At 51.2% G+C, this 26,288-nt stretch overlaps 1 protein-coding gene and 1 pseudogene across 9 annotated transcripts in view; one reads left to right on the top strand and one right to left on the bottom strand.

The window, feature by feature from the left end:
* Window positions 1-11,323, bottom strand: part of LOC112908305 (rho GTPase-activating protein 17) — a 101,799-nt gene extending 90,476 nt beyond the window's left edge. For 5 of the 9 annotated variants that reach the window (XR_012000203.1, XR_012000204.1, XM_072751321.1 and 2 more), the window contains exon 1: window positions 3,507-3,658. Coding sequence is in view for 7 of the 9 variants with exons in the window: in XM_072751321.1 (XP_072607422.1) it covers window positions 3,507-3,559 (53 nt within the window). In the remaining 2 variants the exon portion in view is untranslated. Of the gene's footprint in view, window positions 1-3,506; window positions 3,677-11,186 lie in introns of those variants that run through there. The other 4 variants (XM_072751322.1, XM_072751326.1, XM_072751320.1 and 1 more) reach the window with 3 other exon arrangements.
* A 6,620-nt stretch (window positions 11,324-17,943) lies between these two features.
* Window positions 17,944-26,288, top strand: part of LOC112912682 (rho GTPase-activating protein 17-like) — a 69,426-nt pseudogene continuing 61,081 nt past the window's right edge.

Here is a 26,288-nt window from a genome sequence, read left to right as displayed (position 1 = left end):
ACTTCTGTATCCTGACCAGCACGTCTTCTCCCCTCCTGCTGGTAACAGCGCCCCAGTTATCTCTGGGGGGCCAGCACTCCCCCATTCCCAGTCCATGTCATTTGGGTGGGGCTCACTCCATTCCCATTTCCAGGGCAAGGCACGTGACACAGCCCCATGCATTCAGAGTCAATCCTGGGGCTCTGAACACAGTGAAAAGTATTCTCTGTCCCTCTGGGACTTGAACTGAGGATGATGGAAAACTGGGCGGAGATGGGGGGGGACACGCGGGGGTGGGTGTCTCCTTGTGGACACAGCCCATCTAGAGAGTGGAAGCCCTCGATCCAGCCCTGGCTGCAGCTATACTACTTTCGGACTCTTTTGGTCTCATATGAGCCAATTAAATTCCCATCTTTGCTTAAGGTAATTCCAGTCGGGTTCTCTTACAAGCAAAAGAGCCATAATCAATATAAGAGAAAAGTGAAAGCTGCACTTAAAGATGGAGGGGAAAGGCTCTGCTCCAATTTTTGCCTGGTTTGTTGGTTTGGTTTTGTTACATCTCTCCATCCACTAAGAGTGGAGTTTCACTCACTCTATTAGCCATCCCCCTCTAAACACTCATGGCATATAATTATTTTTTGCTTGTCTACCTCTTCTACAAATCTATTGAGTCCCTTCAGGGCAGAAACTGGGTTGTATTCCCTTTTGATTCTTTAATACCTTGAACAATGGCATACAGTGTGGGCTTAACAAGTGCTCCTTGAATGAATGAATCAACCATCCTAATTCTCTTTGGGACACCCATGTCATGAGACCACCGCATTAGCCTTGTGCCTGTGATACACAAACCATTTTCTGAAACAGACTCGTCATCCCATTGTAAACAAATTGCATCATTAGAATTCACTCCTTCCAGCCATTACTAAGTCTCTCACATGTTCATCCCATGGAACCTTGCTGTGGGGTTGCTCACAAGGCCCTCCTTCTTGAGAAGAGGACATTGCCTTGCAAAACCCTATGAATTAATAAGACACCCGATGGGGGTGCAATTCGCACGTGGAACTTCATTTGTGGGCAGAGGGGGCCTTCTGTGCTCTGCAGCCTTCCTCTTGACTCCAACATGCCGGCTTCTGAGGTCTACCAATAACCCAATAACACACCATCACAATTCTGGGCTCTCTCTTGCCTCTGTTTTTCCTCCCCAAGCTTTTACAATTACGTGAGTGGAAGAAATACAAATACATCGAGGAAATTGACAGCAGTAAAGCAAAAGCTTCCCCAGTAAAAATAAGTTTTTGACTTTGGGAGCATAACTGCCACACCCTTCAGAGCTCTGTAACAGCCCCGGCTTCCCCTGGCATGGAGCAATAAAGATTTTCAAGCAGAGTCAAAGGTCAGGGCCAGAATTACAATCCCAGGATGAATCACCATTTACTCTATCCAGTTTTCATTTTCCCATACTTGGGCTCACACCACCAGGGCGATCTGGTAAGAACTAGATTTACACTAGATTTGATGATCTTGGTAATATTTCCACCCGACACTGGGAACCACAGCAGACCCTGGGAAATGAAAGAGAAAGAAAGACAGCCAAGGGCTCTCTCAAAGCATTTAGTTTCCTGGAGAATGATACCAAGTACAAAGGCAACTTGCATTATAGAAAAACAGGTGCTGGGTGGAATCACGAAAGTGCCCGGGGTTGGGGCCATCCAGTCTATGCTGGAGCACCGGGGAAGGCCTCTTACAGGCAGAGACGTTTGGCTGGAGAGCTGAACAATGAGTTAGGGGGCAGCTACAGGGCAGGTGTGGTGAAAGGAGTCCCGGAGATTTTCAGGTAGGGGCTAACAGGTAAGAATGCTCGGGCTGCTCTGGAAAAGAGGGCCACGTAAAGTGGGAATCCAAGGGAGAAGAGAGAGGCTGGCTGCCAGAGGAAGCAGAGGCCAAAGAGACCCTAACGGGCCCGGCAGCTTTAAAAGCCTCAAAACTTTGTGCAAAAAGAGCAGACACCCCTTTCCCGACAGTGTACCAACAGGCCAAAACGACAATGTGACAAATATGTCTTGACAGTCACTGAATGTTTGATTTCACACTACTGGGTTACTAAGAAGGCTAAGGAGGGGGGCGGGGGCATGGGGGCGGGTAAGAAAACTCACAAGGAATTACCTTATGATTCATTTGCAGATTCTTGGGTGAAACAACAGCCCCTACTACTGCCCTGTCTACCTCCCTGTCAGCATTAGTTCTGTCATTTTCCTACAAACGACAGAAAAGCAGGCACCGCTGGGCTTCAGGGGACAGGCATCAAGTCCGGAGACATAAATGCGCATTAAGATAATAGGGTGGGGTAGCAACAAAACTAAACAACAAAACCAAGCCACTAAGCAAAAAGTCTGGGGGATGGAGGGAGGCGGGGAACTGAAACCCTAACAAGCAAATTTAGAAAACGGGAGGGGAAGTAAAAGTATTTTCCTACACACACACAAAAAGAGCTGTCCCCACGTGCTCTGGCCGAACCAAACTCCCCCTTTGACTCAACTGCTGAAAAAGAAAAAAGAAGAAGAAGCCAAAGCTGTGAAAGACTCACACTTTCATACGTCTTCCCAGAATAAACAGTCAGTAGGCACACTACAGACTACAGCTAACTGCCCTAGAAGACCTTGAAAGATTTGCCCCAGATAACGCGGCACATGACAATCCCCTCGAGGAGCTCCCAGACCCAGCAATCCCTCCTGTTCCAACAACCTGATCGTCTACACCTGCGGGCTCGTCTGTCATTTCATAATCGATAGTGTTTCCTGTCCAGCATTCAGGCGGTACCAAGGAAACCTGGAGAAGGATCTGCTTCCAAACACAGAGTGAAAACACTTTTTTTTTTTTTTTTTTGGCCAAGGCGTTTCCACAATTCTTTCGTCCTCCCAGTTGCACATTTCTAAATGTCAAGAACTTGGGCGGTCCGGTCCTCAGCACCCCCCACCCGGCTTGCAGCCGGCACCGCCTCTCGGTCGCAGGAAGGCCGTCCCGAGACCCCCTAGGCGGATGCGGTGCGCCCCAATCGCCCCTTCCTTACTGGGGGCCGGAGGGGCTGCAGCTGTAGGTCTGGCGGCCGGGCCGCCCCGGAAAGCGCGAGAAGGCCGCCCCGGAGCTCGGCACCCGCACGGCTCCGGGCACAGCCGACACCAGCTTTCGCCCGGGGCAAAAGCACGAGGGGGACCGAGGAAGGGTCGCGGCCGGCGCCACCCCCTGCCCCCCGGGACCCCGGGACCCCGGGACCCAGGCCAGGCTCCGGGGAGCCGCGCCGGCCCGCTGCTTCCCGGCGCTCGGGCGGCGGCCCCGAGCTGCACGCCAGGCCGCGGAGTGGCGCAGCCCCGACCCGGGCTCCCGCGGGCCTGGTGCGGGCGGCTGGAGGCCGGGGCGGGGGCGCGAGCCGGGGCGCGAGCCGGGGCGCGGGCCGGGGAGCCCCGCCCGCCCCACCCCCACCCCGCCCCCGCCCCCGCCCCGACCCCGACCCCGCGCGGGGGCGCACTCGCCTGCCCACGGTCTGGTTGGCCAGCTGCTTCATGCGGTTGAACTGCTTCTTCATGGCGGCGGCGGCCGGGCTCGGCCGGGAGCTGCGGGCGGGCGGGCGAGCCTACATCGCTTCCCGGCGGCGGCGGCTCCCGGGCCGGCCCCGCCCTCCACGCGTCACTTCCAGCGGAGCCGCCCGCCGGGGCCGCCCTGCGGGGTCGCGGCTGTGCGGGCGCCGGGCCGGCCGGGGGCGGGGGGGAGGGAGCAGCGCGGCCGCCGCCCAGCCCGCCCAGCCCGCCCAGCCCGCCACGGCCCCCGCGCAGGTGGCGCCGCGAGGGGAGGACGCCCTGCGTCTGCGGGGCTGCGGGCGGCACCTGGGAGCCTCCGGAGGCCGCGAATGCCCGGGGTCCCGGCCGGCCGCCTCTGCAATCGGGATCCGCTCTCCCGGGGCATGGGGCGTGTCACGGGGCCTTTCACCTCCATTAATAAACTGATGGTGCGCGGCACCCAGAGCCCGCGGACCGTGGGGAGTGGGGTACCACGAGGCGGGCACGCTCCGGGCCCGGGACAGCCAGCGCAGGGGGGGGGGGGAGGAGAGGGGGAGGGCCCGGCCCCGGCGTGGGCAATGGGGGGACGCCTGCCGGGGCCGGGGCCGGGCCGGAGCTGGGTCGGGGCCGCAGACGACCTTCAGAGGCCCGGGCCGGGGATCCCGGGGTGGCGCAGCGGTTTGCCGCCTGCCTTTGGCCCAGGGCGCGATCCTGGAGACCCGGGATCGAGTCCCACGTCGGGCTCCCGGGGCATGGAGCCTGCTTCTCCCTCTGTGTCTCTGCCTCTCTCTCTCTCCCTGTGTATGTGACTATCATAAATAAATAAAAATTTAAAAAAAGAGAAGAAGAAGGCCCGAGGCCTTGCCACTCCAGGCCTGCTGTAGCGGAACCCGGGGCTGGCGTTGCCTAGAAACACATCATTGTCTTTGGCTTCTTAGACTTGCGCAGGCAGCAGTTCTGGGACACTTGGCGGGGTAGTCCGACCGGGCTGGACGCTTTTTGCAAAGTGGACCAGATCGGTTCTATGACCCGCACAAATGCTCTCCTGGACCCGTGGCCTGGGCTCTGTCCTAGGCCGTTTCCGAGGGCAAGCGGACGGCAGTGAGACTTCCATCACCGGCCACATCTTCAGTGTCACCAGAGATGTGCCGATGAAGGGAAGGGACAAGGTGGACGAGGTACCTGACTCTGGGAGAAAGGAGGACGAGGTGAGTCGGGTGACCTTGACATCACAGAATGAGAGACTTAAAACTCTGTGTAGTGATCCAGCAGAGAAGTATGAAGCTTCAGAGCTTCAACGAAAGCAGCAGAGTGCTAGCTACCGACATCAGCTCCAACAGAACCAGGTACAAATAGCACTGCTTAGCGAAAAACCACAAGGGACCGAGGAGGAACTGCTGAGGCCGCAGTCAGCCGCTCCGAGGGTAAACTCTGGAGCTGGTGGCCAACTGTCAGCCATGGAATCTCATTCCCCCAGTTACGATTTCGGTCAACACGCTTCACCTTTCCACGGTGACGCCGTGGACTTTGCTGATGTGATCTGGTCACAGCAAGAAATAAACAGACTGTCAAATCAAGTCTTAAGACTTGAGGCCGAAGTCAGTCATTGGAAACGTCTGTCCCAGGCTTCGGTGCAGGGAACGAATAGCCTAGAGCCACACGAAATCTGCAACCTGCAGAGTACCATCAAGGAACTGGAGCAGAAGCGAAGCAAGGAAATCGAGGACCACCAACTCGAAATGGCAGTACTGCAGAACGTCCACCGGCAGAAGCTCGCAGACGTCATCCGCAGGTACCGCGGAAAACTAAACGGCCTTGAGGAAAAGGTTGAAGAACTGCAAAGCCTGTTACAGAAGGACACCTGTGGAATCAGAGTAGCCGATGACCCTCCGATTGAGCACCTGCAGAAAACCATTCAAGTTCTACTAACTGAAAAAGCAGAGTCTGCCAGGAAAAAGGAAGAACTGGAAGAAAGAATACAATCTCTAAGTGACCAACTATCTTCTGCAGAAAGTGAAAGAGACGTTTTGAGGAGAGAACAGGACCAGACACCTGAAGGAAGGACAGACAAGATCGAGGAGGACGAACTGCAGCCTTCCGTTTCAAAGAGAAGTGATGCAGGAGTCACGCAGGAGAGCGCTCTTTCAGGGTGTACACCAGTGGAAGAAGTGTTCGGCCTGCAGGAAGCACTGTCCGAGGCCGGAAAGGGAACGGTGAGACTGTGTGGCGCCGACCAGGGCAACAACGATCTCACGCAAGACGCTCTGAAACTTCCGGAGCGAGTCCACATCGTGGGGCAAGAGAATTCATCGTTAAGCCGAGGAAAGGAAGAACCTGGACCGCCGCTTCCTAAAGTGAACGAGGAGCAAGAGGCCATTGAACGCACAGCTCCAGGAGACATCGCCTCGCATTCAGAAGTACATCCGTTAAGACGTGACTCGGAGGCCAACGATCTAAACTTCAATCAGAGGACAACTGAGGAGGAATCCCTGGTAGCCGCGTCAGGGGAACCGTACGGACACAACGGGACCACACTGCCCGGGGCTTCGATGGAAGGCCGGCTACCACAACAAGAAAATGAAGGCAGTAGCATCACCATTAAACTAAGACAAGAGGTCCATGAGGAAGAAAAGGGAGCTTGTCAACTTGAAGATGAGACGAACGCGACTACAGAGTTAGATGCGCAGAAAGAAAAGTTAATTCAAAGTGAACTGGCGCCTAATGATTTGCATCGGTCAGATCGGTCAGAAAGAGGTCACCTCAACATCCAGCAGGAGGGCTCTGAACCTCAGGAACATAGTAAACAAAACGAGAAGGCCCTCTGTAACGCCACAGAGGAGCTAACGGAGTCTCTTAAGCAAGACTCTCCCAGTCATCCGGAAGACGACTTAGTTAGAGCGAGGGAAACTGAGCTCAGAAGGCTGGAACAAAAGGTTTCAGAAATGGAGCAGCTGAATGACCAACTAAACAGACACAGCACTGATCTCAGAGAGGAAAACCACAGGTTGGTCTTGGCGCTCAAAGATACAAGACATCAGCTGGAACAATCTATTCTCCGTAGCAATGAGGATTCTCTGGAAAAAAACACCGCTCTGAGGGCTTTAAAAATCGATAAAGGACACTTAATAGCCAAGTTGTGTCGGGCGGAGAAGAAGCTTTTGGAAGCAACAAACAAGTATGATCAAACCATCAAAGAGTTGTCAAGCACACATAACCCGCATCATTCGGCCTCACCTCTGGAGCGTGCCCACTTCGTTCAAGTGGGTCCAGAGAAGGACGTCGAAATATTACGCCTCAAGAAGAGTCTCGAGCAAATGGATGCCGACCGTAAAGAAACCCAGGAAATCCTGGCCTGCGTTTTGGAGGAACACAAGCAACTGACGCAACTGGTCAAAGACAAAGGCATTTGTATTGACAGCCTTAAAGGAAGTCCAGAGCTTCCAGAGGACCTGGAAAAGTGTACCCAAGCCTTAAGAAGAAATGAAATTTTACAGCAAGCCGTGGACGAAAAAGACACATCCCTCACATCCATGACGAAAGAAAATACTCACCTGAGAGAAGAACTGGAGCGACTAAAACAACAGAGTCAGGCTTTCCCTAAACTCCTAGATGACATCATAGAACTAGAGTGTGAGGTGTTGCAGCTGAATGAACTAAGAGTTGACCTCGAAGACGAAATAAAACAACAACAGAAGATCATTAACGATCAGCAGCAGGGGAAGATACGACTGCTTCACTCCCTGGAAGAGCAGAAGCAGAAAGTGGACCATCTTAAAGGCCAGCGGGAGCAGATGACCAGTGAGCACGCTCAGCTCCTTTCCGCCAAAGACGAGGAGATTCAGAATTTGCAAGACACAGTAGAACACATTAAAGCCCAGCTGGCCGCCCCAGGCCGGCACGTTGCAACACAACCTTCTGGCGCTGTCCAAGGCGCGACAAGGCAGCATCTTAGTGCAGAAAACCAAAGTGAAAAGCATGACGTCTCTAGAGCCGAAACAGAAAGATCAGCACAAGGAATAGAAGACCAAGAACTGGGAGGGAAGCTTCTAACCGAAAAGAACATCCGGCTGACTGAACAGACCGACCCGCTGTCCCAGGATGAGCTCGGGAAACTAACTCGGATCATCGAGCAAAAAGATGCGGAGATTCAGGGTCTTCGGAGCAGAATATCTGCGGCTTCTCCCGGCCAGCACGTAGAGCAGCTTCAGCAGCAGTTGCAAGAGTCTGCTCTGCAAAGCGAACGGGCACTGGCTGTCTTAGAGGACAAAACGAGAGAGAACAGCAATCTGAAGAGAGAGTATCACAAAGTGATAGACCTAATTGCGTCCAGAGAAGCAGACCTCAGGAAAATGCAAGAGGAAAATAAAAAGCTGGCCGCTCGAATTGAAAATCGTGGTCAGGATATGTTTAGAGAAACGATTCGGCATTTATCCCACGTTATTCGAGAGAGAGACCTCGAAGTCGACGCCTTAAGGCAGAAGTGTCAGACTTTACTGACAATTCTGCAAACACCCAGCACCGCTGATGAGGTTCCAGGCGTGCCCGTGCGTCGGTTCAAGGAGCTTCTAGAGGAACGAGACACATTCAGGCAGCGAGTGAAGATAATGGAAGAGTGGAAGCAGCAGGTGGTGGCCACAGTACAAGATATGAAGCGTGAGTCACCCCGGCTTCAGGAGCTTCTTCGACAACAGCAGGTGCGGGCCTTAACCGACATCGACGGTCATTCTGAGCTAGAGACGACCTATATGGACGTGATCAGAGATTACAGAGGAAATGAAAACAGCCTAAGGAATCTGGAGAAGGAACTGGCACAAATCCAGCTCCGCATCGGGGAGCTCTGCAACGCCCAGGATCGCCTTCTGGGGAAGCTTGACGTGCGCTGCCTCCAGCCCTCCACCCAGTCCTCAGAGTCGGAGGAACCTCTGAAGGCCTTTACATCGGACTCAGCGACTGAGTCTCCTCCGTGGCTCCAAGAGGAGGTGGAAGAGCTGAAGAAGTCAGTGCAAGACCGAGAGACGACGATTCGAACCCTGCAGGAAGACAACCAGAGGTTGATGGATCGCGCTGCTGCCACGTCAGAACGCGAACGCAAAGCACGCGAACGCGCCGATTCCGAAATCCAGCAGCTGAGGGAGGAAGAGGCGGTTCTACACAACTTAATCCAGGCTAAAGAGCTCCTGATCCAGGCGAACAGCGAGCAGTTGCATTCCTTAACGGAGGACCTCACTGGCCAAGCGAGTGAGAATGAGCTGTTGAGGCAGGCGGTGAGAAACCTGAAGGAGAGAATAGCCGATCTGGAGACGGACGTGTGCCAACTGAAAGAGGAAAACGAAAAAAGAGCGGAATCCTCTAGGGAAAAGGAAGCAGAAAAGCAGGCACTGCAAGAGACCAACGTGAGGCTTTTGAGGATGTGGCAAGAGGAGGAATCCCGCCACGCTGCGATCGAAGCGAAGGCTCTTGCTTTGGAGCAACTACTGAAAGAGCGAGAAGAGGGCGAGGCCGGGGAACTGAATCAGCTTCCAGATGCAGCTACGTCGACGCGGGAAAAGGCGGTCCTGTTTCAGCAGGAGAGGGACGGAGTCCCGGTGGCGCTGAAACACAAACAGAGGGAAAACTGTGCCCTCCAGGATGAGCTTCAGCAGCTGCGTGACAAGGAATCACACCTGAACCAGGAGCTGGAGAGAACGCGTCACCGCGCTGTGGAATCGGAGGATACTCGGCAGCGTGAGTCTCTGCTGGCAGAAGACAAAGTGGCTAAGCTCCAAAAAGAAGTCGCGGTGCTGGAGGAAAAGCTGGCGGTGTCTTCCAATGCCACGGCGAGTGCGACCCACCAGGCCAGTATGCAGGTGGAGGCCCTGCGGGACCAACTGCGCCTCATCACCCGACAGAAGGAGGAAACCGCGGCGCGGCTTTCCGCCTCGCAGGAACAAGGAAAGCAGTACGCTCAAACACTAGCCAGTCTCAAGTCGGAGGTAGCCGAGTGGATGGAAAAGACAGACACTCTACAAGGAAAACTGACGTCCTTACAGGCACGATTCACTGCAACAAACACCGTCTTGGACCTGAAGGAAGACGAACTGGAGGAACTCAGAAAACAGAACGAGGTCCAGCAGGAAGTACTGGATGAGACGCACAAGAAACTGATGAACCTCGTAAGTAGCTCTGAAGGAATGGTGGACAAAACCCTAGTAAGGAGACTCTTACTGGGATACTTTCGGGCGCCTCAAAAGGATCGGCCTGAAGCACTGCGGCGGATGGGAGGCACCCTAGGGATCAAGGAGGAAGACGTGCGGCAGCTTTGCAGCGAAGAGCAAGGTGGGGTTATCAGATGCATGACTGGGGGGCCTGGATCCAAAAGTACCCCCAAGCCCCCGGTGAAGCCAGATCCCCAACCGACGCCCAAGAGCTCCTTTGCAGGGCTTTTTGTCAACTTCCTACGAGGGGAATCCGATTTAGCTCTTCCGCCACGCAGTCCCTCTGCTGCTGACAAGAAGCCTCCAGATTCGGTAGGAAAAGGAAAAGGCACTAAGGAAAAAGGCCCACCGCGGCGCACAATCACCCTGGGATCCACACCCCCAAAGAAAGCTGCCAAGCCCCGCGCCACAGCTGTCTCTCTTACTGACCCACGTGGACCCGAAACTGACGGATCACAGCATCTTCTCCTAAATGCTGTGACTAATGCTTTACCCACGTACACACCCTTGATACTCTCACCTGCCAGCGAGGTTGGGAGCGCGGCCAGAGGCCTCTCAAACCAATAGAGGAGTCTCAAGCCCGAGACCACACGGCGCGTCCAAGAACACAGGTCACTGTGTGCGTCCCTTATCCCAAGAGAGCCTTTTGCAAAACGTACCATACATTTGCAGTTTTGCTTTCAGCTTAATAAACATATTCTTACGTGACTTCTTTTAAAGTGTCTTTTACTGACTGCAGAGGTGTGGATTTGCCAACTTCAAAGAGGGCTTGCTTCTCATGAGAGAGGACATGGGTGGGGGTTCGGGTTAGGAGGCTGTGGTCAACGGCTACTTCCAATAGTGTTGGTGATGTTTTCACTTCTTTTGTACAAGGGGCACGTATCTACCGATACCTCGGGGAATGAAAACATCGACCCGTTTTTATGGCTTCTTAAGGTTTTCTTCTTGGATTCACGAGAGAGGCAGAGACACCCGCAGAGGGAGAAGCAGGCTCCATGCGGGGGAGCCTGGTGCGGGACCCCATCCCAGTTTCGTGGGATCAGGACCTGAGCCAAAGGCAGATGCTCAACCACTGAGCCACCCCGGGGCCTCTCAACTGGTTTTAATGTCAAACACATGAGCGCGTACTCCTCGTATGAGAGAGGAGGTGCATGGCATGCTCCAAAGTACAACATGAATTAATTCAAAATAAAAATTCAAGTTCCATTTCCCAGCTAGGTAGGTCCCATTTCTCTTTTCTTTGATTTCTAATCCACGTCCCCCCCCACCCCGATGCTTTTTCTGTTGCCTAGAAAATCCCTCTATGAGTAACCTGATTTCTGTCGGGCCTATTAGAGATACACGACTATTTGGGAGTAGACCATTCTCCGACTTGCTGTTTTCTAACTTTAATCTGCTTTAGAGACCTTTCCAAACGTGAATCCATCCCTACTGGCATAAACTCTGCTGTTTACGAACGTACCTTGAATTTTTGAAGTAGCTCCCCTTGATCAGCATTTAGGTGGCTGTTCGTCCAGAAGTTCACGGTCATCTCCCTTGTTCATTTCCCAAGAAGCCATTCCAAATCTTCATTTGCAATTCAGGGCTAATTGCTCCAGTGTACCCTGGAAATGATCCATTCAGACTACTTAAAGGTCTCATTCCACCAATTTTCCATTCTGCTTTTTCATCAGCCCTCCAAATATGTTCATTCTTTCCCTCCCTTTCTGTTCCCACTGCCCTCGTTCACCTACTGCTATATCTTACGTGGACCCGTGCCATCGACTCCCTAGTGAACTTGCCAGTTCCACTCTTGGCCTCCCTTGAATTCGTTCTCCACCTTGCTGACAGGGTGAACTAAGGTGAAAATCGGATGTTACTTCCCTGCTGGACTTATTTTAGGGGGAGTTTAAACTGTAGGAGACCATCCATGCCCTCGCCTTTGGGACCTTCCTACCAGCCCATCAGAACCAAAGGCAGAAGCTTAACCGACTGAGCCATCCAGGTGCCCCTGGAGTTGTATGTCTTTAACAGATGTGTCAAACAAATGTCCTCATGGTAGGATGTCATCAATGTGATGTCATATCTATATTCCCAGGGAAAGATGGAAGCAGTTAAGATCCTGCCTGCAAAGATTGCGTGTGATAGCAGAATGGTATGGGGGCCCCGCGCATAACAAGGGAAAACTATTGCCTTCAAGGTGTCTGACTGGATGTTGACATAGGCACTGAACAGAACATATTGGCCAAATAAATCTGTAATAGCAACGTATTCACCATCTTTAAATCTGCTAGGCTCCAGGGTGTTCTTTTTTCTTTTTCTTTCTTTAAAAGATGTAATTATCTTTAATAGAGAAAGAGAGTGAATGAGAGGGCCCACATGTGAGCAGGGAGGAGGGCACACAGGGAGAGAGAATCCCAAACCAACTCCAATCTGAGCAGGGAGCCCAACACGGGGCTTGATCCTGTGTCCCCGAGATCATGACCTGAGCTGAAAGGTTAACCCACTGAGACACCCAGATGCTCCTAGGGGTCACAGGTGTTTTAAGGGTACCAGGCTTATTTTCATCAGGTATGGTAAGACAGGAAGATCTAAAAAACCGTCACAAAGTATTTAGACTCACTGTTCCCAAGAAAGGAAGTCCTGAGAGCCATGGAGGGCCACGCAGGGAAGCCTCAGGGTCAGTCAGAAGAAAGAGTGTGTGAAGGGAAAGCATGGGCAAGACCCTTCAGAGTGGTTTCCGTAGGAAGGCACATGTGAGGCAGGGTCAGCAGGCTTAGGAGTGACTAGCTTGAATCATTTCAGTGGGCTCTGAGGCATAGTGTGTCTCGAGTTCTGTGTCCCTGCCCCTGGGTTGGTCAGGACAGGGGTAGTAGCCCAGAGTATTAGAGCTTCTTGGAGGAGGTGGTTAGGGGTGAGAGCTCTGAATCGGTTGGTTGACATATGAAAAGTGTGCTCACAGGCAAGCTCTTGACCATCTTCAGGAAGTCACCAAGCCTGCCATGGACAGTACCTCCAAAGTGGGCAAGGCCTGAGATGTGAAAGCATTAACTACAGAAGTTAGACAATATGGTAATTATATCAGGTATAACCATAATTTGAGCCCTAGTATTAAGTCCACGAAGCTTGGCCAACTGGGGCATCTCAGCGGACGCTCACGTTAATTCAGAACTTTTGTTGTAGAGACACAAAAGCCAATCGTCTTCCTTTTATCATTTGCCATATAAATTATTTTAGGAAATTTTGGATTTCCAATTGAATCAACTTGTCAACCCTTGTTGAATTAATTTGGGGGCCGGGGGGCTCCTTTGGATCTACTTTACATTCTTCCATTCAACTTCCTTTTTTTTTTTGGTTTGTTACTGGATATACTTGTGGGTGGCGGAGTGTCTTTTTTACCCTGCTTTTTCTTCCAGTCTCAAAGCAGCATCAGTAGGATTAGGGCCTTTGTCATAGCAATGGTCTATGGTTTAGAGACTCCAGGCTTAAGTCAGAGTGTGAATTGTTGCCTTCACTGTGCCACAGGGATGCCTTGGATGCTTCCCCCAACCATGAGGATCTGGATCTTTTGCCAAGGAGGTGTAGGCAGTGGAGTGGTGCACTGGAAGAGGGCATTCCTCAGCAGGACCAGAGGCTGAGGAATAAAAACCATCTTCTGCTACAGGCCTGCTTTCCGTCAGTGGCGACTGCTTCTCATTCCCCCTCTTCCCTCTGTACAGATGCCCTCAGGATACACTTTTTCATTTCTAGCCACATAAAGTCATGAGTTTTTTTGTCTGTCTCCATGCAACCACACATCGGGAACATTTCTGGGTGTTTTCTATGGAGGAAGGGAGCTGGGGGTGGGTAAGCCCCACAGATGACTATCCTCTTCCTGTGGGAATGCCAGTCTCCCCAGTGTCGGAGTCCATAGCTAGTAAGACCATTTTGCTTATGGCCAGAGTGAGAGCCTCAAGCCCCTTGATCACAAGATTATCCCTTCAACGTGCTGATAAGCACCAGCACTAGGCAAAATTCAGCTATGTCGCTTAGGTGTTGTGCACTGGGAGAGAAGTAGAATATCAAACGCCCCTCTCTCCACTTTTTTTTTTCATCAGTCCTGGGTCATGGGCTGCCATAGATGTGTACCTCAAAACACTTAGGGCTCAGGGAGCCCATGATAAAGGCATGAGGTGTGGTTGTCACCTCTGAAGCCAGTTCATCAGCGAAGGAACAGGTCAAGCTGACCAGGTGTCCTCAGTTAAGATGCCACAGGTCGCCTGGGGGGTCCAGCAGTTAAGTGTCTGCCTTCGGCTCAGGGTGTGATCCTAGAGTCCTGGGATCGAGTCTCACGTCAGGCTCCCTGCATGCAGCCTCTTCTCCGTCTGCCTAGGTCTCTGCCTCATTATCTCTCTCTGTGTCTCTTATAAATAAATGAATAATTTTTTTCAAAAGAGTTTAAGATGCCAATTGTTTTATTCACCTTCTCATCACTCCCTTGGTGACAGAGATTCCTGCTCCAGACTTATGGGGATCATTTGACACCAGAGGGAGGGATTGACAGTCATTTACTAGTCAACACATACTCACGGGCCAGGGGAGGAGGATACCACACACCACGCAGGACTTCACTTGTGGACAGAGTGAATGATCACATGCTTCGAAGGTAAGTCTTTGTGGTAACAAGAGGGCAGGGATCCCTGGGTGGTGCAGCGGTTTGGTGCCTGCCTTTGGCCCAGGGCGCGATCCTGGAGACCCGGGATCAAATCCCACGTCGGGCTCCCGGTGCATGGAGCCTGCTTCTCCCTCTGCCTATGTCTCTGCCTCTCTCTCTGTGTGTGTGTGTGTGACTATCATAAATAAATAAAAATTAAAAAAAAAAACAAACAAGAGGGCAGGGAAAGTCCTGGTTCCCATGGGAGGGCATGACTGACTGGTTTGTTTGAATAAAACAGTGGGCTTACAGGGAACTGAATGCCTCTATGCAAAAATCAACAGGTATTACGTCTGGTCCCTGTGAGAAGAAGGGTTTTTGGTTAGGATGTCTTTCCTGTGAGGGAAGAGGGAGAGGATAACTTCCATTAGGTGATGTAATCTTCTCTTTGATTTTCCCAGGTGTTAGACAGCTTTTAACACTGAATCTGAATTTCAGGCCTTCTGCCACACGAGGTCACGAAACAGTTATTCTTCCTAGAACGAATCATTGAATTTCATAGTGAATGTTGATACAATCAATCGATCAATCAATCAATCAACACGTACAAGGGAGCTGCATTTCTCTATGCTAGCAATGAACGTGTGGGCACCACGGTCAAAAAATACATTCCTCATTACTAGCAAAACTAAAATACTGAGGGATAAATCTAACAAAGCATGATCAGAACATGCACGCTGAAAGCTATTTAGCACTGAAAAGGCAGCCAAAGACATGAATAATGGAGAGATATAGCATGTTCATGAATTGGAAGACAAAGGATAGTAAAGATGTGAATTCTCCCCAGATTGATACAGAGATTTAATTCGATTCCTATCAAAATCCAAAACTTTTCTTTGGTAGAGATAGATGATATTATTCTCAGATTTATGTGGGAAGACAAAGGAATTGGAGTAGTTTCAAAAAGAATTTTGAAAATAAAGTGGGAACATTCCACCTACCCAGTTTCAAAGGTTATCAGATATTATAATAACAGAGACTGTGTGGCACTTGCAGAAGGGCAGATACACAGATCAATGGAAGAGAATAAAGAACCGAGGAGAGTTCCCATAAATATAACCACGTGATTTTTGAAAAAGGTGCAAAAGCAATCGAGTGGAGAAGAGAGAGCCTTTTGACAGATGATAGCCACTGGAAGCTTGAGATGAAATCACAGGCCCCCAAACTCAGAAAATAGCACCAGCAGAGAAGGAAGATGGTGGTTTGACTGAGTTACTACCAGGTGGTGTTGGGAGAGGAGGCATAGCTTGTGGACAGCTCAGGAAGCAAGTTGCAAGCACTGGATGACAGTTTCTTTCATCTTTGTGAATTGAGATACCCCCGATGGATCAATTCCACAGACTCTGAAGACTTTCCCGTCAGCTCCCACCGTGCAACCTCCGGTCCCCCTAACTGAACATCCAGTGCTCCGGACTCCACTAGTCTTCCCATTAGCATCCTCGTCAGCTGGTATGAAATGGCAAGATGGGTCTCAGGATCTCCAAGAGTACATCCTCCCAATCTGGCAAAAAGGAGAGCTCTCCTGGTCTAGCCACTCCCTTCCATTGGACTCCTGGAATTCATTTTGATTGGACAAACCCAGCAGCACTGTCCCCAGCTCTGAAGCCTAGTGAAGGTGGCTTTGTGTGTGACTGGCTGGGCCTCGGTATGTTTCCATCCTGTTTCAGGCATGGCCTCGCCTGATCCACACGGATTGAAAGGAGGGTTTCATTCTCCGTGATAAACACAGGCTGTTGCAGAATTAAAAACGGTGAATAGACAAAAGAACAAATGTCTCCTTCAGCCTCTTGGGGGAGACGCTTCATGGTCGGCAATGCCTGCTTTTAGCTCCCAATGGTAATGTTCACAAGGGTTTCAAGTTTCAGTTTCTCTTTTCTGGACTTTGTCAGGGGATGCAGATTAGTTGGTGGTGAACTTTCTCGGACGTGGTCTCATGGCGTTCTTTATGACCGCCCCAGTATAGTCTCATGTTTGAAGGCCTCAGACGGCCTGAGAGAGCTAAGCTTCCAGTACCCAACTCCACTCCAGTGTCATCAAGTTCTAGCCCTTCACCAGCAACTTAAATGAGTTGGTCCTGCCTGCACGGAGCCTTTGGGGTGGCCCTCAGGGAAACACTGACCAAAGTCCTCTGAATCCAGCAAGGAGCGGAGGTGATAAAGCGACAGATGCTTCTAAAGTGACAGAGGCATATCAACAGCTGCCTCCACCTTCTTCCAAGTACTCTCAGCCTCACCATCCACACCTATGAGATTTACACCTTAAACTGGTTGCCGTTACACTTATTTTTTACCCCCCACCCATGGAATGTGTACACTGCTGAGCTGGGAGACTGATTCAGTGGTTTGTGTTACCCTCTTGGCAGAAGACAATTCAGAGAAAGTGGTGTATTTCATCTCACCACTCCCCCTGGCAAGCCTCCCTAACCTCAGCCTTCCCCACTGTCATTTCTTCTTTGGGTTACAATGAGCTTTCATCCTTCCGTTAAATAATAAGCAAGCTTTTGATATCTAATGTTGCCATAAGATATGTGCACTGGCTTTTTATTGCTATTTTGCTTGTGCGTGTCTGTGTGGGTGCGTGAGTGCGTGTGTGTGTGTGTGTGTGAGAAAGTGATCCAAGGTTCTTAATGTTTGAGTATATCCATTCGGTGCTCCTGACAGAGCAATGGAACATACAAACACTCTTGTGTATCTAGAAACCGTTTTATAAGTCCAGTACAAAATACATGTACCGCACATCTAAATATGCAAAATAATGAAACACATGTGAACCACCCCAACTCGAGACATTATTGAGGTTCCTCTGTAATCCTTCGCCTCCGGTGTCCTACCCTCCCCATTCCCTGAAGGTCGCAAATGTGATTCTTGTGCCCCCTCCCTCCATTTCTTGGTTGTCCTGCATAGTATTTTATCATATATGTGTGATTCTGCAGACATTAGTTTTAGCCTGTTTTGAACTTTGTAAAAATATTATAGTCCCTTCTTTCACTGAATATTATGCTTCTTAAACTCAGCCATTGATGTCTGAGCAGCTCCGGCTCGTTTTCACTGCCACCTAATTTTCCACCTTGCCAGTTTTCCGCACATTCCTCCCCAGGCATTTGAAAGGCGATTATGTGCACAAGGTCCTTACTTTGCACAATTTCTGGCGCAGAGTCAGGGTTCCGAGAACAGTTGTTAAATTGCTGAGACTGTGCCCTAAGTGTTAAGAGTAACACCTGTTTCCCGCGGCTGGATTGTCTGCCTTTCGCCCCAGTGCTGAGGATGCTGCTAGCTCTTCCTCCTGTGAATGACAGACCAGCAAGGAGAGAATTTGCGTGCAGCCAGCTCACTGAGGACTACAACTCCCAGAAAGCATTGCAACGGCCTTCTGCGTGAATGGCGGTTTATTTCCTGCCCCGTAGGTAGCTTCCGGGTTGTGTGGGCGGGGCCGAAGGAACTCTCCAATGAACCGTTCCCCCGTCCGAGGGGCGGAGGGAGCGTCCAATGAGCGTCTGCGCCGAGGAGCCAATGAGCGGTAAGGTTGCTGGGGAGGCTGACGTGATGACGTCACTGAGATGCGCCCGCTGAGCGCGGGGGAAGCCAGCCGGTTTCTCCTACCCGGCCAGAGGTGCGCTGGTCCTCCCGGCGTCTGCGGACCCGCTTCCTCCGTGTCCCTGGCCGGCACGGCAGCCCGGAACCTCCACGCTGATGGCCACTAACCTGAGGACGCCCTCTTTCGCCTCCTCTTCGTCGACCTCGACAGACACGGACGACGAGGGTGTGCGCGGCACTTGCGAAGATGCTTCCATGTGCAAGAGGTGCAGGCCGGGCGCGGGGCCGGGGGGCGGCTGCCCAGCGGGGCCGGGGCCTCGCGGGGAGGCTGGCGCTGAAAGGTTCCCGTCAGCTCGCGCGACCCTCGGGCCACGCCTGGGACTGCCCGCAGCGGAGGTTCGTTTGTTCCCCTGGTTGGCGTCTCCCTTCTGCTGCGAGCCGGGGCTGGGGTCCGGGCCTCCTGGGGGGCGAGGCCACGAGGTAGAGTCTTGGTGCGTGAGGAGGAGCGGAGCGTCCGCCTGTTGAGTAGGTTCCGTCGCGTCGTGGGTTGTCCTGGTCCCCTCTGCACCTGCCGTGGGGCCAAGCAGGGCGTGGGGGGCGGGGGGCGGGGGCGGGACGGCCTGCCCAGGACCGCGTGCAGGGGTGTGCAGAGCCAGGACCTTCCCCAGCTCCTGCCTGGATGCCACAGGAGCCTTCCGTCCTGGGGGTGCTGCGGCGGCCGCGTTGGGAGCACACACCTGTGTCCCGTGTGGAGCGCCTGAGGCTTGAGTGTCCTGCGTTCCTCCGCGCGGCGGAGATCGCGGAGCGTAGAGTGGGTGGCGGGCGCTTGCTCTTGGGTGGCCGATGGGTCCTGGGGACCCTGACGTGGCGTGTGAGGCGCTCAGCACCTGCTGCGAGAGACGGGAGGCAGACGTCCCCCGTGAAGAACGGACCTGCCGCGTGCCATCAGAGTCTGTAATTGAGGCAGTACCGTGCGAGCTGAGAACAGAAGGCTGACCACCCAGCAGGCATGTAGGAGGGCGTTGGGTCAGGACAGGGAAGGAGCGTGAAGTGTCCAAGGCGTGCAAAGAATGCCGCTGAAGCTGGAGCCACGTGCGGACTGTCGGCTGGAGTAAACCGAGGGTTTGGGTTCAGACCTGCACTTTTTGTTATTTCTTGGAGATTCAGCACAGTGATTCAGAGCGCGGACTCCAGGGCCAGGCTCTCTCAGGCTGCTGCTAGTTCTGCCCCTTATGGTCTGTGTTACTCCACCACTCTGCGGGGTCTCCGTTTCCTGACCTGAGAAATGGAGTCATAATAATCCCACTTAATAGATGATTGTAAAGATTGGATGGTAAATAACTAATAAGGCACTTAGAGCCACGTCTGGCATGTAGTAGGTGTTAGTGGTGGTAAAATAAAAGTAGAGATAAATACGTACATTAAGTGTCTAAGACTGGGAGGCCGTCTTGCAGGTTTTTTTTTTTTTTTTTTTTTTTTAAGTTTTTACTCATTGGTGAGAGAGAGAGAGGGGCAGAGACATAGGCAGAGGGAGAAGCAGGCTCCCTGTAGGGAGCCCGTTGTGAGACTTGATCCCAGGACCCCTGGATCACAACCTGAGCCCATGGCACATGCTCCACCACTGAGCCTCCCAGGTGCCCCGAAATTTGTGAACTTTAATGGATGACACCCAACTTCACTTCTTCTTCACCTTTCAAGTGCTGTTGACCGTATGTGTAGCCCTTTGAATTAGAAATAATTTTCCTCCCATCCACTTCTACTTGCTAAGAGAATGTGAAGTGCCAAGGAAACAATCAGAAGGAAACAAAATACTTTTCAGTAGCGTATTACCGTTAGGTTTGTTTGAAACGTATTGGTGATTTTGATTTATTTGAGATTCGTCGCTAACAGTTTTTGCAAATTTGCTTACTTAAAAAACAGTAAAAGTGCTCTTATTGGATAATTTCTATAGTTTCTCAGCTCTTCTCTGCCTCAGTTTCTAATGCCCCCCCCCCCACCGGTCTGGAGACATCTAATAGGGGAAGTTTCGGGTTGGAATTGCAGGATTCTAGGGCAGCAGAACCCAGCCCAAAGTGCACATCACTGGAGCCGGTGGAGCTTTGTAACAAACACACAGTAGCTCACATCCTATTGCAGACTCACTGAGTCCGAAGCTTCCAGGTTAGAAGCCGTGCTGTAAAGACCAGGTGTGTTTGCCATCTGGATGCATTTCATCAAAGCTGTTCTTGCACTGGGCTTTCCTTCACCTGAGAAACCTGCAACAAGCTTGGGAGAATCCGTACGTTAATGTTCTGAGACATTTTGCAGGGCTCTGTTCTGCAAGGTCTGTGATACCATAAACTGCATCTTCAGTGTAATGTAACGTGTTAAACCCTTAAATCTCGTCAGAAAGTCATGTAATTAGTGAGGCCGGGATTCCTTGCAGGACCATGGGCAAATAACTTCCTGCCTCAGTCCTCTCTTTGGAATGGGGAAGAGAATCCCACCTTTGGGATGTAAGGATTCAGTGAGAAATAGACACGAGGCAGTTATTAGCACAGGGTCTGGCGCAGTGAGAAACCTTCACTAAGTTATTATCACGAGCTTTGATTTTCCTCCATTCTTTCCTTTTTTCTTTTTTTTCTGTGTTTTACAGATTTTATTTGTTTTACAGAGAGTACGTGCACACGTGGGTGGGGCGGGGCAAAGTGAGAGGGAGGGGGAAAGAATCTCAGGGAGAGTTTGCAGTGAGCGAGGAGCCCAACGTGGGGCTCTCTGTCACGACCCTGAGACAGGACCTGAGCCGAAACCAAGAGCTGGGCACTCAGCCGCCTGAGCCACCGAGGTGCCCTTCATTTCCCTCTATTCTGAGTATTACTTGGTTGAAGTTACTGAATGTGTGCCACGTGTGGGTCGGGCTGGTTCCTGCCACCCTGGGTTCCAGCCGCAGCAACCGCTAAAATAACGTTAAGAAACCAGTCAGCCTCCCAGAACTCCTACGGTTCTGCTGTTTGGTGTGTTCCCTCGTTCTGTACAGGCCCTGGGGGTGCTCAGCATGCTGTGAGCTGTCAGCTGAACAGGTGTTTGCCAGATAGAAGAAAATCGCATGGACATCGAAGCACATGCCGTGTCAGGGGAACCTGACGTTGGGCTGCGGAGCGGGTAGTAAAACAGGGTTCTGGAGCCACAGTCAGAGGCGAAGTGCGGGAAGGGCCAAGGAGTTGCTTCTCTTTCCTGTCTGGGGTTTTTTTTTGTTTGTTTTCTTTTCCTTCCCAGATTTTATTTACTTATCCATGAGAGACACAGAGGCAAAGACACATGCAGAGGGAGCAGCGAGTTCTCCCTGGGGAACCGTGATGGTTCCCCGACGGGGAATCTCCGTGATGAGGGACTCGATCCCAAGACCCTGGGACTCAATCCCAGGCCCCCGCGATCCTGACCTGAGCTGAAGAAAGATCCTGAATCACTGACCACCCCGGGGCCCCGGGTCGAGGGGTTTCGGGTGGGGGAACTGACGTGCTCTGGGTTTGTTTTAGAACAATCGCCAGCAGCCACGTGGGAGACGGCGTTGGCAACAAAGGGCAGGTCTGCTCTCTTTCCTTCCCTGCTGCCACACCCCTCCCTTGGCTCAGGTCCCTTCTCTTACCTGGTCCTGTTGCAACACGTCCTTATGGTCCTGTCTGCTTCTAGTGCAGCTCCCCTGCTACGCAAGTGTTCATTGTCCGGCCAGGGTAATGTAACTTGCGATCAGAAATCTTGTCCTGTGGGACTGGGTGACTGGACACCTCTTGATTCCCCATCAGCCTCAAGCTTAGAATCTGCAGTGCGTGGCATGGCACACTTTGCTTTCGGTGATCCTGTCACGCTACCCTGGCTATCCCCCTGCCAGCTGGAAATCTCCATGTAGATGTCTCAGCATTACGGCAGATTCATTATTTCCAAAAGTATGCTCGAGATGCCCTGCCTGTGTTTTCCTCCTTGCTACCACAGCCCTCCAAGTCCGTGAAGGGTGCCACACTGTTTGTTCCCTTGACCGGCGCAGAGGAGAGGAGTCATCCTGAATCTCTGCTCCTACTCAGCCCCTTCCTTGTGCGATCGATCCTTCACCCAAGCCTGTGATGTCATCTGCTGAAGATTTCTGGACTCTCCCTCCTTTTCTCCACCTCTGCTTCTGCCCTGTGAGCCTGAGTTACGGTCGTGTGGTGCGAGCCATGGTGCTCATCTGCTAGCCACGCCTCCGGGGACTCGTGCCTCCCTCAGCCTTTAGCTGCCCCTGGAGCCTGAGGTTTGTGGAGGGCACATTGCATCATGTCACTGCCTGGCCTCGTGGCGTCTTGTTGGCATTTGAAAAGTTCCTGATGTGGTCTGCGTGGCGGCCCCATCCTTGCTTCCCCAGTGTGGCTTCACGCCAGCCTGCCTGCCCTCCGGGATCTGTTCTGTCCGTCAGATGTGCCCTGTCCCCGCCGGCCTTAGGATGGAGCAGCTGCTCCCTGTGCCCAAGAGGCTCCTGCGGTGGTGGCCACGGGGGGATGTTGAACTGAAGAATGAGGTGACCTGCCTTGGGACCTAATGGGATCATTGTAGCTTATCTGTTGAGAAAACCGAGAGTGCTCCGGGATGGAAGCAGGGAGATGAGTAGAAGGCTACTGGAATATGCCAAGACAGGTGCTGCCGGGCGGGCCCAGGCTGCTAGGGGTAGAAGTGCTGAGAATCCAGTGGATTCTGGTGCATTTTGAAGGAAGCACTGATGGGATGTCCTGCCAGGTTGGGTGTGGGTGAGGCCGACGAGTCAAAGAAGAGGCCCAAGCCTTCTGGCTCATCCTCGTGGTGGCTCCCGGGGGGAGGCCCGTGACACCTGCACCCAAGGTGTAGCCCGTTACACGTTCTGTGTGCATCTCCTTTGTGGTAGTGCGGTCATACCATCGTTTGTAGCCCCCGTGCCGATGATGGTGCCGAGAGGGACCGTGTCTGCCCTGTGCCTCATGCACCGCAGACCCCTCGTCACGATTTCTCATCTGGTAAAGTGATGTGGAACTGAAGGTCGGTGTTCAAGGTTCTGTTTCCTGCCGAGGTCTCCCCAATGCCCATGTTCTGTTTCACCTGTTTTGAGCGGCCTCTGTGTCTTAGAGGCCAGGCCAGGGGCTTTAAGACTGAAATGCTATGGTGAGAACTAGAGGGGTTACTCTGATTTCAACCAAATCATAAAACATCCCCCTTGGCTTGCAGGTGGGTCAGAGGATCACGTCTTGGGAGAGGCAGCGTTTTCCCGAAGGCGTAGGTCTTTGCAACGCAGTAATTGCATCTTCATGGCTATGCCCAGAGAGCAGGGCTGAGATTTTGATCTGAAATGTTTTGAAGCTGGGGGCTGCTGCTTTCCTTTCCGAGAAAAGATGGGTCACTTTAAAATTAGAGCATTCTGGTGAGGATACGTTAGCTGCCAGACTTGCCTATAAGAAAGTCCAATAGATCATGGATTCTCTGGATTTTCTGCTCTCCTTTGCTATCTTGTCCAAAAAGGAACAAATTAAAGTTTGGAAACTATCTCTTGAAAACTAATGGTCTCAGATCTAGGATGCTAAGTATTTTTCTTTGGACAGGCAAATGTTTTTGAAAAGAGTTTATTTTAAAGGAATCTCTATACCCAATGTGGGTGGGGCTTGCACTTACAACCCCTGAGACCAAGAGTCACATGCCCTTCCGACTGAGCCAGCCGGGTGCCCCTTAAGGATTAACTTCTTTAGTGAGAAAAGTGAATACCTTTCCCCCGCTCAGTTGCCTTATTGGAATACACTGTGCATATGATGTTTTGCCTTGTTTGTTTTTTTTTTAATGGCTGTATGATATTCCATAGTGTGGTTGTACTTTGTGACTTTTTTTTTTAAGGTTTTATTGATCTACTTGAGGCAGAGAGAGCACACACACGTGAGCACAGGATAGGAGCTGAGGGGGAGGGAGAAGCAGACTCCTCGCTGAGCAGGGAGCCCAACTTGGGGCCTGATTCCAGGACCTTGGGATCATGACCTGACCCAAAGGCAGATGCTTAAAGAACGGAGTCACCCAGGTGCCCTGTGACTATTCTTTTTGTTCACCATTTTGGTAGCTGTGATTTTGCTCTTAAGATAGGCCCATGATGAACATCTGTGCATATGCATTTGAGTTTTCCAGGGAGATGGATTTCAGGGGAGAAGCTTCTGCCCCATGGCCCTTCAAAGAGGTCATGTCCGTTTCTGTTCTCACCCATGATAAATGAGATGCGAATCACAGAATATTCTCAGTCTCTTAAATGGTTTGTCACTGGCAGGTGGCAAATGGTGCCCCTTTTAAATTTACATGTGTGTTGTAAAGATTTATTTGTTTATTTGAGAGGGAAAATGGGGGAGGGGCCGAAAGAAAGGGAGAGTGAGAATCCCATGCAGACTCCCTGCTGAGTACAGAGCCCCACTGGGGCTGGATCTCACAACCCCAAGAGCATGACTTGAGCCAAAATGAAGAGTTGGATGCTTAATCGATTGAGCCACCCAGGTGCCCCTTAAATTTATATTTTTATAATCACTAGTAAGACTAAGTTTTTTTTTTTTTTAATGGTTTTATTTATCTATTTGTGAGCAAGCGAGAGAGCACAAGCAGGGGGCTTGCTCACAAGCCTGAGCAGCAGGCTTCCTGCTGAGCAGATGCCTGGGATCAGCACCCCAGCTGGAGGTCGATGCTTAAGCAACTGAGCCAGCCAGGTGCCCCACGACTGAGCATTTTTAGTTGGTCGCTCTCACTGAAGTTTTTCCATGAACCCTCTGTCCCTATCATTTTCCTACAGGGTTGTTGTCTCTTTGTCTGGTCATTTCTATTTTTATTGATATTTGTAAAGAGCTTTTTATGCGTGTGATAGTAGTCCTTTGTCTCTGTATTTGTTGCAGTGGTTTCTCTCAAACTGTTGCTTGTCTGTAAGTTTAGCTTGTACCATCGATTTCATGATACATTTCCTTCTCAATTTTTTGGTGCCAAATCTGGCAGTCTAACTTTATGTCTTGCGGCTTTTGGTTAATGATTGATTGATTTACTTATTTATTAAGATTTTATTTATTTATTCATGAGACCCCCAGAGCGAAAGAGAGGCAGAGACGGAGGCAGAGGGAGAAGTAGGCTCCATGCAGGAGCCTGATGTAGGACTTGATCCCAGGACTCCAGGGTCACGCCCTGAGCCGAAGGCAGACACTCGAGCGCTGAGCCACCCAGGCGTCCCTTTGTATTAAATTCTTATATATACTTGCGAATGAAGGTGATGCTGGCCTCATAAAGGGAGTTTGGAAGTGCTCCGTCCCTTTCTATGTTTCAGAGCAGCTTTCGTGCAATAGGTATCGTTTCTTCTTTAAACGTTTGACAGATAGAATTGCCTTGGGACTCCATCTGGCTCTGGACTTCTGTGTCTTGGATGACTGCTTCAATTTCCTCCATGGGATCCTCTCAATAGATGCAGACAGAGCATTTGACAAAATACAGCAAACTCGTTTTATGAGGCCAGCATCACCTGAATTCCAAAGCCAGACAAAGACCCCACCGAAAAGGAGAATTATAGACCAGTATCCCCGATGAAGTCAAAAATTTTCAGCAAGGTACTAGCCAATAGGATCCAACAGTACGTTGAGAAGATTATTCACCGTGACCGAGTGGGATTTATCCCCGGGATGCAAGGGTGGTTCAACACTCATCAAACCATCAACGGGATAGATCATATCAACAAGAGAACCTTTGCCTACTTATGGTATGTCTTGGAGCATTCGGTTTCAAGGGTGCTTTTGGAGGTCTACTGTAATTGTCCTTGCATTGCTGCCTTCCCTCTGGTGTCTTACATTCTCTCTTGCACCTTATATTGCCTCTACGTCAAATTTAATGAACGATTCTTACTTTTTGTCTCCTTGGATCAAGAGATTAGAATTCTCTTTTTCCATCATGTTTTGGATCGGTAGGTACCTCATTTAAAAATAGTGTAAGTTAAAAAAAAAATAGTGTAAGTTAATGGATGTTGTTAACAATCCGTATCTACAAAAATCACCTCTATTAGCGTTCACCGAAACAAAACATTTCTTACCTGTACTGTCACGTAGCCGTGCATGCTTCGTTCTTGACTTTGGGGTGGAATGGCTCTTTTCATTTTGATGCGTAAACATTTTGACTTGTGAAGTTACGTAGTTGTAAATTGATTGAGAGCTCCCGTAGCCTGCCTCTCATTGTAATGATAGGGTTGTACCAGGGAATAGCACAATTTTCTTAGTTCATTTCAGCAGCTGTACTCCAGGAAGGAAGAAGAGAAAGGGACAGTCACAGCAGGCATACCATACCTTTCCAGGGAGCCCTACCCTGTGGACTTCAACATGCTTGTGATTGG

Source organism: Vulpes vulpes, chromosome 3, assembly GCF_048418805.1.
Source record: "Vulpes vulpes isolate BD-2025 chromosome 3, VulVul3, whole genome shotgun sequence".
Classification (NCBI taxonomy): domain Eukaryota; kingdom Metazoa; phylum Chordata; class Mammalia; order Carnivora; family Canidae; genus Vulpes; species Vulpes vulpes.
The sequence above is the reverse complement of the archived record's forward strand: the minus strand, read 5'-3'. Positions and strand labels throughout refer to the sequence as shown.